This window comes from Patiria miniata, unplaced genomic scaffold, assembly GCF_015706575.1.
Source record: "Patiria miniata isolate m_02_andy unplaced genomic scaffold, ASM1570657v1 HiC_scaffold_20, whole genome shotgun sequence".
NCBI lineage: Eukaryota > Metazoa > Echinodermata > Asteroidea > Valvatida > Asterinidae > Patiria > Patiria miniata.
Window position 1 is genome coordinate 37,024,844 of NW_024037059.1, and position 12,546 is coordinate 37,037,389.

General features: G+C 43.1%; 1 protein-coding gene across 1 annotated transcript in view; it reads left to right on the plus strand.

The window, feature by feature from the left end:
- LOC119728943 overlaps nucleotides 1-12,546 on the plus strand; it is a 288,712-nt gene that overhangs the window by 244,660 nt on the left and 31,506 nt on the right. Inside the window, exons 180-193 of the mRNA XM_038201391.1 lie at nucleotides 2,844-3,043; nucleotides 4,488-4,820; nucleotides 5,521-5,683; nucleotides 6,259-6,425; nucleotides 6,791-7,120; nucleotides 7,540-7,690; nucleotides 8,441-8,604; nucleotides 9,073-9,288; nucleotides 9,580-9,693; nucleotides 9,892-10,005; nucleotides 10,220-10,432; nucleotides 10,972-11,133; nucleotides 11,352-11,522; nucleotides 11,953-12,279. Of these exons, the coding sequence (XP_038057319.1) occupies nucleotides 2,844-3,043; nucleotides 4,488-4,820; nucleotides 5,521-5,683; nucleotides 6,259-6,425; nucleotides 6,791-7,120; nucleotides 7,540-7,690; nucleotides 8,441-8,604; nucleotides 9,073-9,288; nucleotides 9,580-9,693; nucleotides 9,892-10,005; nucleotides 10,220-10,432; nucleotides 10,972-11,133; nucleotides 11,352-11,522; nucleotides 11,953-12,279 (2,825 nt within the window). The remainder of the gene's footprint in view (nucleotides 1-2,843; nucleotides 3,044-4,487; nucleotides 4,821-5,520; nucleotides 5,684-6,258; nucleotides 6,426-6,790; nucleotides 7,121-7,539; nucleotides 7,691-8,440; nucleotides 8,605-9,072; nucleotides 9,289-9,579; nucleotides 9,694-9,891; nucleotides 10,006-10,219; nucleotides 10,433-10,971; nucleotides 11,134-11,351; nucleotides 11,523-11,952; nucleotides 12,280-12,546) is intronic.

Here is a 12,546-nt window from a genome sequence, read left to right on the forward strand (position 1 = left end):
AGTAATCCAGCTCTAATGCAGTGTTTACACATTATTAATAGCCCTAATCTTGTAATCTGTTTGCTTTGGAGATTAGCTGGATAATATCCTTCTTCCAATGGCCTATTAATCCTTACTTCTGTGGAAGGGGATTTCCTGTGTGAAAAGACAGCTTTGTGATCATAGCAACCAATGGCACACACTGTGCACCATGGACAACGTCTCTTTTTTGTTTAATTAACTGTTTCCGCAGCTCTGTTTGCCAAGTTAAACAAGCAAACTATAGTGGGGAGAATAAATCCATGTATTTCCCCCCCCCCCTTTAATTTAGTAACAATGAATGCGCAAAAGGTTCCCTCATGCATATCCCAGCAAAGCTAAGGCATTGCCCTCTAAGATGGCTGCTACGCAAAAGGTCTTTTGTTGTGAACTTACCCACAATGCAGAGCAGAGTGCACTCTTCTGAACTACTTGCTATAGTTTTATTGGTCTGTCGATACCAAAAATACTTTAGTGTACATTTCCCAACTTTTTCATCCAAACTTCAAATTTCAGTGATACTTATGAGAGAACGGTAATAATTCTACTTAAATTAAGCTTTCAATTGCAAAACTGGAAATGCATGTACAATGAAATGGCCAAGTTATAGCCGTGATGTAGTACAAATTTTGTTAATCAAATAAAGACGGAATCCTATTCGGTATATAATTCTTGTAAACTTCATTTAAAAAAAACAAAACTTTTTTTTATCATCTTCTTGAGACGGCTAATATTTTTAGAATATTCTATTTGGTAACATGCTATTCGTATATTCGGTAGATACGATCAAATATTCGGTACATTTCGCGCAGTCCTTAATCGAACCCGGCTCTGCATACGGTGGATCCTTGTTGATTTAAACCTTAGTACGTAAGACGATCAGGCCGAGATCGTCTGTCTCGGGTCTCCTACCACTGACTGAGCAAGAAGGGTTGCCACCTTCCTGCTTCGTATCGTGTTACCAATCTACCTGGTTCATTGTTGTCATTAGATCCATGCACCCTCTGTGGTCAAGGTGGCAATGCCTTTGTTTAGTTTCACAATGCCACTTTTGAAACACAGTTGGTGCCAAGGGCTCCACCCATGAGGTGTAATTTATCCATGTTCAGTCATATTGGTTGCAGTTCTACCCAAGTCCATTGACCCCTTGGACATTTGTGTGCAGTTCTTTTTGTTAATTATGAGGTGCAGATTCTACACTTTTGAGCTACATGTTTTATTGGTCAATTGATACCAAAAATACATAAGCTGTACATTTCCCAACATTTTTTCACACTTTTCAAATTTTAGTTTCAGGAGGGAATGGTAATATTTCCCTTGTATCCTCCTTAATTCTGCTGAAGTTTTCCCTTCACTTAATAAACTGGAACTACAATGAAATGGCCAAACTATTACCATCATCATGTACTACTACTTTGTATATATCAAATAAAGATGCAATCATATTTGGTATGCCATTTTTGTGAAATTCATAAAAACAATGATTTTAGTAATTTGAATTCTGGTAACTACATACTACTGCATGTATACATACCCAACAAGTAGAACATCTTCCCCACGTATTTTATTATCACTTGAGACTGCACAAATCTCCACTTCAGTTTTTCAGTCACCATAAATCTTGGCGCATATGGCTTTAAATTAATCCACTGATGTAGAATGACACTCAAAAAGTTTCCCTTCAAGTGTGTTGCACCAAACCGTTGTTGAACAATGTTGAACCCCCAAAACACATTGGTGTCATCCACCATTCTCATGTACGTCCCCATCCCCTTAGGTGCATTCCCATCATACCATTCACGTCAAAGCCATCCGTCTTCCCCTCGCATCCCATCTGGAAGACGACAGCCAGAAACCAGTCTGGTGCTGAGAGATTTCACTCTCAGCCGTCCTACACCATACACTCACACTGCCTCATCACGTCAAAGTTCAGATACAAGACCAATGTCATCGGATGACCCTCTTGTTTGAAGTACCAGATACCAATTCAGATTCCAATGCTAAATCTATTAGCGCAGCCACACTGCTTTCTCTACATACATGTACACATTCTGGAGTTTATTTGGCCGGACTGGTCTCCGTTTATAGTCCGCCATGCTGGACTGGCTCCTGCTCTATGTCGCTCCGTTGATCCTTACGATTCTCATCTTGTGTCTGTTTCCCCCGACTCGGGCTGCAAATCATGGATGCCGTTGTTATTTCGTCCCCCAAGGAGAGAAGTTTTGTGGGTTTTCACGTACAGCTGAGGAAGGTAGATTCGACTGGATAAGCCGACGACTCGAAACCAAATTTCTTTCCCATATGTGTGGCCATCCTTTCTCAATCCTTGGCTGTTTCATATTATTTAGATTTGCCTCGTCCATTTCCCAAACCTTTTCTAACAACCCATTTTTCTTTCAGGCACCAGAAGACAGCTGTGTTGAACTTCAACACAATTTGCTTCGACTCACTTGTAATATGTTTATTTAGATTTGCTGCATTGTTGAAACGTAGGCCTAGTCAGAAAAAAATTACATTTCTTATGTATATCAGCTGTTGAATTGTCAGCCCCTATCTTTTCGTTTTACAGGTTTTTTTGGCCGTTTCTGTAACTGCCCGAAAAAGCCCTTTTTTCCATAATATTATTTTTTGTTCTTCCTTTCTTCATTTTTTTCCCCACTTGTACATAGACTTTGTACATGTTTTCATTCTGCAAGCCGCTTTGGGCATTTTCATAAATCCGATTGACTTTAAACTTGGCACATGTTTCGACAATCAACTGAAGACTGGAAAGACTGTAAAACAACAAATTTTGAATGTTTTCCTTTAATTTTTCAAACCACCAGAGGAGCGATGGATCCGCCTCCAAGACAAGGCCAAGCTGCGCACCAAGGATCTAGAGGGCGCTATAAACAGCCTGACAGACTTCGAGCAAGCCTACAACCGCCTCAAGACATGGCTAGGGGAGAAGGACAAGATGACGGCCGTGCTGGGACCCATCGGCATCGAGCCGGGCATCCTGCGCAACCAGAAACAACAAGTGGAGGTATGGAGAACCAGGCATTAACTGACTTTTTGCTAAACAATAACATGCCCTATTTCCAAGGTTTGCAGTAAATATTGCTAGCATTATGACTTTGGGCGTGATCTCTGGCTACATGGCATATCCATGTATGGGTTAACGGCCTCTTGGTAGAGTGCCGGAACGGCAATCCGGAGATCACAGGTTCAAACCTCACTGATGTAAAATTTGATGCGTATTTGCATGAAGTGTGAACCGGCCATTACTAGATTCCATTTCCATCACAAACTAGGTGACTATCTGTGTGCAGATAAGATAAAAAAAGTTGTTACTTTAAACACGTTACGTATGCATACCTATCAAATACTCAGTTAATGAAAAGATTAATTGACATAAGATTGTTCGCCTGCGGAATTTGGGCCTATCTTTTGACAACTTAATCTAATAAATTACCAAGATCAGTATTGATAACACTCACAGCACTCCATCTTTGACTTCGCACACGAATATCAAAAAAATATATCTCTTAGATAATGTATTCAATATTGCCTCGAGCTATCTTAGTCTGACTAGAAACAGCTGCTTATTCAGCGTGTAAGTGCTTGTATGATCCACTAAACGGAATACTAAATCAACATAACCTTTAAAATATCTATTGACACAAACACCTCTTGTGTGAATTTTTAACGCTTCTGTAAATATTAATTAGGCGTGTTATATTTAGATCTAGATAAACGTTAATCTTGCCTCTCTTTTTATATTTAAGTCTTGAATTTTGAAGCAGGCAGTTTAAGGTCAAAACGATATTAGACTTTGAGTATTTAATCTAGGATTAATATCGGATATTGTTCTCGGAAAATTTATGGACTGTGAGAACCAGTTATTGACAGTGTTCATCCCATGACATATTGGCTGGTTACCAGATTTTGTTATGCATGTCTTCTGTATACAATAAATCGAACTCACCCTGAATGGCCATTTTTAGGTAATAACATATCTGCTGTGTTTAACATTTTGATTCTTATTGTCATTTGTGTAAAATAATTAAAAGAAATTAAGACTGCTTTGCAACTAATTTTTGGAGATCCTCTATATTTAGGTACATAGTACTTGCATTTTACGCCTGAAATAAAGGACAAATTAAAAAAAAACTATTTAAAAAAAATGAACAAACTCCTCCGCATAATTTTTCACCCATTTCTTTTATATATATATAAAAGAAAATATATCAATATACAAAATTGCACAAATTAAGACCAAATTGACAGAAAGCAAGTACTTGTCTCCAATCTCAATTCATTTTAAAAACCAAATTTGTACTAATGATAAAGATAAAATTGTTGAATTTGAGGCAATTTGTATGCAATTCGTACAGTTTGTTCGCATATTTTTTTCATTTTCTGAAATGTCCCCTTTTTGAGACCCCACAATGTGCTAGAACATAAAACTCCATCTTATCCCTCCCCAGGTCCTGCAAGATGAGTTCGCAGCCCACGAGGGCCAGCTGGACCACATCAAGGAGGCCGGCCAGGCCATCCTGGAGAAGCAGGACCCCCGCACCCGCCAGAGCTCCCCGGTCCAACAGCAGATTGGCGAGATCCAACACCTTTGGGACGAGGTCAAGAAGCGGCTGGACGGCCGGGAGGGACAGGTGGACGACGTCTTGCGGGAGAGCGAGAAGTTCCACGACACGCTGGCCGACAACTCGGACTGGCTGATCGAGTTCGGCAATAAGATCTCGGCGCTGGCGCCCATCAGCGGCAATCCTGACGTGGTCAGGCAACAAATGGAGGAGACCAAGGTACGAAGAAGATTAGAAAAAAAGTTTCTTTGAGATCCAAACTTAACGGACTACACATTTTCACAGTGTACATTGTTTTATTCCTGAAGAATTCCTAAATGAAGCAAAATCATTGACTATTATTCAGTACTCAAATCCTGTACAATCAATGCATAAGCTTGAACCTATTTGTAAGTTCGTGACATGAATTCTATACCGCAACCGATCTTGTTGGTTAGGTATTGCTTCACACTTAAAGCAGAAAACTGGACTGGGCATCTGGCCCCGATCAGCCCAGAAATATTGCCTCTCTCTAGAATTCCTCACTAAATAAACTGAACAAAAATTACTGACTGAGATAAGAAGGCTCAGTGCTTCATCCACAAAGAAAAAAACATATGAGTAAGTCCAACTTTCTCAACTGGAAACGAAAAACTGTTGAAGAATGGAGCCACACTATCCAGCCTTCTATCCATGTAAAAAATATCCGACAATTTCTCATGACAAGGGGCCTAAAACTCGAAATATAGCAAGCCAAGTCATTGCTGGCTGAGGCCTGCTGACAGGCAGTCAAAGGGAAAATGCTGCACGGAAATAAACTCGGCCAATAAAACTCAGCCATAACAAAACACATTCAAGTTTGAGTACACTGCATAAGGATGACTGGTAGAATGAGGCTGCAATAATGCATTTCTGTGCATTTTTTCTGCTCGATTTGTAGACGTTACAGAGGGAAGCGGACAGGAAGAAGCCAGCTGTGGAGTCCATGACGGACGTCCACCGGGCATTGACAACACTGAACCCAGAGACAACGGCCAAGGCTGAGGTCACACTCAAACTGGAGAGTGTCAAGACACCATACACAGAACTCTGCAGGAAACTAGGTAAGTGTCGTGATGAAAGGAAAGGGACTATCATGACGGTATGGACCCTGGCCAAGGAATGGTGGATGTGACAAAAAAACTGCCGACAGATTCTCAGTGCTGGAAGGTAGCCAGGATTTTTTTTCTGGTCTGCCAGCGACCGCAAAATCAAAAGGGGGTGGGGACATCATTTGAAATTCGAGGCACTGTTCAAAGTAGAATATCTTAGACACTATCAAACGATAGGTGGCACTCTTCGTTGCGGCATTTTTACCAATATACGCATTTCGCCAACAGGACGACAATTTTGCCAACAAACAATTTTGATGGGGGTGTGATATCCCCACACACCACCTCTATAACGACACACAGACCCTAACTCACTTGGTATTCCTAAATTTTCCAAACTCCTTCACTCTAAAATCCTTCGTAGTAAACAGGAAAAAGTGCTTACCGTTGAGTGTTGCTATGGATTTGGTTCCTGATTCTGAAATGAAATTCTGAAATTCTGACCAAAAACTATTCTAAAATAGACTAAAATGCATCTAAACCAGTAACACTCACAAGACTTTCCAATTTCTTCTTCTTTTCCCCAGACGAGAGACAAGGCAAGCTCCAGGCTGCCCTACTCCAATCCAAGGACTTCGAGGACTCCTACACCAGCATGCTGCAATGGCTGGACACCAAGGACAGGGAACTGACATCCTCCAAACCCATCTCAGCCAAGCCCGACGTCCTCAGACGGCAACTCGTCGAGCACGAGGTGAGGACAGTTATCATTTGGCATTTTGCGAGGATAGCCCTCAAGAGTCAAGACTTTTTGACTTACTTCCAGTTTGTCCTGTTAGTAGAGGATGGGGAATGAAATAACGGTTTTGTTTCATACTAAGGAAACTGGAGATAACTCCACCCAGGAAGGCCATAATATTGGCATGAGACAGAGTTGACTTTTACTTTGCTGAACCCAAAGGGCCAGTCACTGGTTGTAAATAATATCCTCAACTGAATCTTTCGGTTCCAGTTCAACTAGGAAAGCTTGTCTCATTTTAGTCCATTGCTTGCCGCTTTCTATAGGGCGTTTTTTGTCCAAAATCAGTTTTAACTATTGACAATTTCTCTTTTGAACAGGAAATCCCCAAGGAGATAGTCAAGCAGGTCTACACCTACGAGCGCATGATCGAGAAGATGGACGGCTTGATAGACGAGGCGCCCCCGGGCCCGGAGAAGTCGGCCCTGCAGCGCAAGCAGGATGCCCTGGTCTCCAAGTGGGCCGGCGTCAACGACAAGTCCACGCAGCGGCAGGAGCGGCTGCGTGAATGCAGCGGGAAGGCCAAGCAGTACACGGACGAGCTGAACCAGTTCCTGCCGTGGCTGCGCAGCGCTGAGGACCGGCTGGCCTCGCTGGGACCAGTCACCATGAAGCCCAACGTGGTCAAGCGCCAGTATGAAGTGGTCAAGGTGAGAGCAATTGGATGTTTTTTTTTCTGATGATGGTAGATAATGGAATTCAGAAAATGTCAAAGTTGAAGCTGAGCTCAGGGATATAAGTCCTCAAGTCCTTATTATTAATCATTTCTGGTAATGAAACCAAGGATTCCCCAAAAGTGCCCTATGCACTGTAAGCTCGCAAGCCAGAAGAAACCTGTGGAAAGAAGACAATGAGAAGAAATTACAGTTTTAGAGGTGGGAGGAAAAGCCCAGCAGAGTTTTCTGGGGAAAACCCACGGAATCTGGTAGGGACTGAAAACAGAAACAATTTAGATACTAAGGGGTGTGTCCTATGATTCAATTTTGAGGCAGCTATTTCCGTATATAGACAACAGCATAATTATATTTATTTAAAACGAAACTATAATTTAATTTATTTTTCCTCACAGCAACTTCGTGATGATATTGAGAACCATCGGGACCACCACAAGGCCGTCAACCAGACCTGCAGCGAGCTGGTCAACAAGACGGACGTGGACCACCCCTACGTCAAAGATCAAGTGTCAGAGGTCAACGGCCGATGGGAGAAACTACAAAGAGGTAACGTGGATACACTTCGGTCAGTTTTGTAGAGAATGGGGTTGTGAGCAGAAAATGAACTCTTGAAAAACAGCCATTTGTCTGCAAATGGATCAAAGATTTCAACACCAGTTCTTTAATTGACAACGAAATTAACATTAAATTGATATAATTTTTCCAAACTACTGTTGAAGTTGCACTCCCATGCTCTGGAACAAATTCATATTTTTCCTTCTGACGAATTTTCAACTTATAGATGTATGATTTTAAACCAAAAAAGCTGACTGTGTTCTTTTTTGGGCAGCTGTAACCTCTGAAACAAGGCTTTCATTTTGGTTTGCTTTTGCACACTAAGAGAAGTAGTAAAGTCTTGCACTAGCCAATATAGCTCATCAGGCCAGTGTTTATCTCCGGTTTCCTGGGCATGAAAGGACTGAGAATATTTCCCTCTGGATGGGTTGCTAGTCCATCGCAGGTTACTCCACAGCTTATGCCGGTACCCATTATACTGCTGGGTGGAGAGAGGCAAGTGGGGATGAAATGGCTTGCCCAAGGACACGACATATGACCAGCAACTGTATTCGAACCCCTGATCCTCTGATCATGAGTCACAAACCCTTACTGCTAAGCCACACTAAGCCGCATTTTAAAAGTCAAAACTATATTTTCCAGGTGAATCTCGAAAAGTGAGAGCAACTTTAACGCACTGCAGTTAACTTGAAAAATAGATATAAAGCGAACAAATGTTTTGAAATGATTTACCCATCCTAGACGTCAACAACCAACTGCGCGTCCTAGAGGACCTGACCGACCGATTGGGCAGCTTCCATGAGAACGTCAACCAATCACAGAGCTCGCTGGCCAACATTGAGGAGAAGCTGGCATCCCACGATGCAATCGGCACCAAGGACCCACGCAACCTGGAGAAACTACAGGTCAGTGTACATTGGTTTGTGTACATTTCTGAGAGTGCCTATGAATGATTTCGACTGGACTACTATTGGTCAAGTTTGACCAAGCTACCCTGGTCATGTGATCAAAAGTCATGCTCTAATTGGTCAATGTATACTGTGGATTGACAGTTTGGAAAAGATTTGACCATAAGCCCCACCCACCTTTGGGTTGAGTAAATTTCTCACAGTGCCTGTGACCGAGTTCGACCGAGCTACTATTGGTCGAGTTTGACTGAGCTACCGTGATCCCCCAATCAAAAGTCTTGATCTGATTGGTCAATACATACTGTTGATTGACAGCTGGGAAGGGTCCATTGAACATCAGAGAATGATTTTGAGCTGCTCGACTGGTACTCAGACAATACTTGAGTTAAAGTTACTGCAATACTTTAATTGTAAGTTTATTACGTGAAAGTAAATCTTTTCCATTCTTGCATTCTCCAACGCCAGATGCTTCAAGACGAAATGGACAACATCGAGAAGACTATTGTGGTGGTCAAGGACCACAGCAACGACCTGATGGCCGCGGCGCCCTCACAAGCCGACACGGGTCAGATCGTGGACGAGGTGGACGGAGTGGACCGCCGCTACAACCGACTGAAGGCCATGGTGGGCGAGAGGAGGAACCAGCTAGAGGCCGGGAACCAGGAAGTCCGAGCATTCCAGGTACAGCGCTTGAGATTTTCTGAAAATACCAGGGTTGATTCGGTTGCACTGCTTTAACAGTTAGCAGCAAAGCTATGCAGTTTGCAGCAGAATATTTCTGCTTGACATTAAGCGTATTTGACATGAAATTGATGGAGGCAGTGGTAGTAGAAAGGTTGTGCTTAGCCCACCAAGAAATGGGGCCCTGATGTTGAATTGATGAAATTTAAGTGTTGTTGTTTGGATGAATTTCAGTCATAGTTTTTCAAGTCTGTTCATCAATTAATGAAAGAAACTACTTTTTTGTTTCAGTCACTGCTGAATGACGTCGGCTCTCGTCTGACAAAGTCCGAGGAAAAACTGGAGAACTTCTCACCAGTCGGCCGAGACACGCCGACTGTCAACACACAGATTGAAGAAACACAGGTAGGAGTCATAGGACATTTGGCTTATGTAAGATTTATCATTTAGAAAGTTTCAAATTTTTTTAAATGAAGAAACCAAAGATTTTTAAGAAAGCTGAAAGACGAATGCTTGTTTTTTTCCCCTTTGAATTCTATGGTAAAATTTTTATGTAAAACCCTGCAGGTTTGAAAAATTGTGATCACTTTTTAATATTTACAGAAATTCCATGATGACCTGGACGACATTAAGAAGGCGCTCCTGGGTGCTGACAAGAACTTCCGTGACATCATCGACCGTGGCTACATGACCGACCCAGATGGCTTCAGAGATCAGGTAGTGTATCATGATAAGCACTGTTATTACCCCCGTTCATCAGGCCATTAGACCAGTTTCCTGCAGCACCTTGAGATTAGTGCAGTCTGGTCTCCACCCTCACAGCCACCCATTTTTACCCCTGACAAAATTTCAGTCATCAAGTTGTCTGTATGAAATTAAGAGATCGGTCTAATTTGTTGTCGTTTTCTCCCACTCGTAAAAAAAAAACCAGCTGGACAACCTGAACAAGCGTTGGGCCCGGATCAGGGAGCGGACCAACAACCGCCAGGCCGACCTGGAGAAGACAGCCAGCAGGCTCAAGACCCTACAGCAGATCATCCAGGATGTGGACGATAGCCTGGAGAAGGCCGAGGCCCAGCAACGCAGCCAGCGACCTGTGGGTGCCGACGTGGAGATGGTCAAACAACAGATGAAGGAATTCAGGGTAGGGAAGATGACAGTTGTGTGCTTGTAATGGAAAACTTGAAAATAATTGAACTGAAAAATCTGCTGCGAAATTGACAAGTTCAAATTTAAGATATTATTGCCAAATGGTATATAGGTCCTATTAACATGCAATACTTGTCAAAGTGAGAAGCCTGCCCAGTATAGACAGATCCAACACGTCAAAAGTCCCAAGGCCAAACTGCCTCAGAGTCTGTGGTCACCATCTGCAGCAGGATACAACTGTGGCATTGTTCAATGAGACTAACTCCCATTGTCTCAGAATTGGAAGTTTATGCACTTGGGTTAAGTGCCAAATGCAACAAGGTCCAACTGTGGTGCATCTGGAAGGGTTAAAGTTAATAGACTCTGCCCTTATAAATTAAGCTTGGAAAAATTAACAAAAGAACTTATTGAAGTGCTGAACCTGTTTAAAGCCAAACTTTGGCGCCTGGTGTCTCAGTCACCCCTTTTTTATAGGAAGTCTTTGAAAAGTTTTCAGCATCTTCTTAATACATATAACATTCCTTTTGCCTCCAGACCTACATCAGGAATTACGTGGATCCTTTGGTGACGCGCATCCGTGAGGCCAATCGTGTGGGTCAGAGCCTGATTCAGAGTGCAGCCCCTAGGGTCAACACCACCAAGCTGGAATCCGACCTGGAGGCCATGAACGACCGCTGGAACAAGCTGAAGACTGCCGTAAGTGACTTAAATTATCCGAAAATTGAATACTTAAATTATCCGAGAATGCACGGCCCTAGCACTTGCAGGTCTCATACTCGGAATATCTGATCAATGAGATTGTTACAACTAGTGACAACACTACTAAACAACCAACAATTGGCGAACTGTGGTCAATGAAATAGAATTCTACAAGTCTTAATCATTGGTTGGCCTTGTGGGATTGATGTTTACAGAACTCTGACCGGGAGGCCAAGCTGAACGAGGGACTGCTCCGATGCGGCAAGTTCCAGGAGGCCCTGAACAGCCTGATGTCCTGGATCGGGGAGACCGAAGAGCTGGTCACTCACCAGAAGGATCCGTCCTCAGACTACAAGGTGGTCAAAGCACAGCTGTCTGAACAGCTGGTAAGTAGGAAGCCAAAAACCAAACAAGAACAGGACGCGTGTAGCTGCGAAGCACAGAGGGAAAGAATGAAAGAACTTACTAAGCTCAAATGTATTGCTTAGCACAATATAATGCAATGTATGTCGCATGCAGCATTCTCACTAGAACATGTATATTTTATTCATTCAGGGTTTGGGTACATCAAAAAATGGCAGGTTTAAACAAAGTTATAGGTGGGATACATTTTTGTAAGGGTGGGGGAAGTTAAAGCGATTCTGGCAAGCTCCATGGTCGAGTAGTAAGACGTCTGCACTAGTAAGCAGGAAGTCGTGGGTTCAAGTCCCACCCAAGTAAGCTTGTGAACTTTTTGTTAGTTACATTTGTGTATTTTGGAAACATGCATTAGATGGTGATTTCAGACTTTCATTTTGTGTTGTGTTCCTTCCACAGCTTCTGGACCGCCTAATCACGGACCGCGAGCCCAGCGTGGACGCTCTCAAGGAGATGGGTGAGCAGCTATCCCGTGTCTCAGAGCCCCAGGACCGCAGTCGCATCCAGCAACAGCTGACAGACCTAGAGCGGCGCTGGCGGGCCCTGGTGGACTCGGTCCGGGACCGGCGCAAGAAGCTGGAGCAGACGGAGAAGACAGCTAAAGGGTTCCACGAGCAGATCGACCCCCTGGTGGAGTGGCTGGACAAGACAGAGCGAAGCCTGGCCCAGCAGGAGCCCGTCAGTACCGAGAAGGCTCAGATACAGAGACAGATACAGGAACAACAGGTAAGACGATTGGTGGAGATTGAATCTGTAGTACAAAACGCCAGCAACGTTAGATGCAATGCTGTAAGTCAAGTCCATCGCAAGTCTGATCAAAAGGAAATCACAAGCCCTTTCACAGGTCCAGTCATGAGTAAGGTCCGGTGTCATACTCAAAGTTGTGACAGCATGGCAAGTATTTTCGCAATGCAAATTCCCAATAATTGGACACATTTCGACTTGGGCGAATTTTGACTTGGGCGAATTTCGACTTGGGCGAATTTCGAAGCG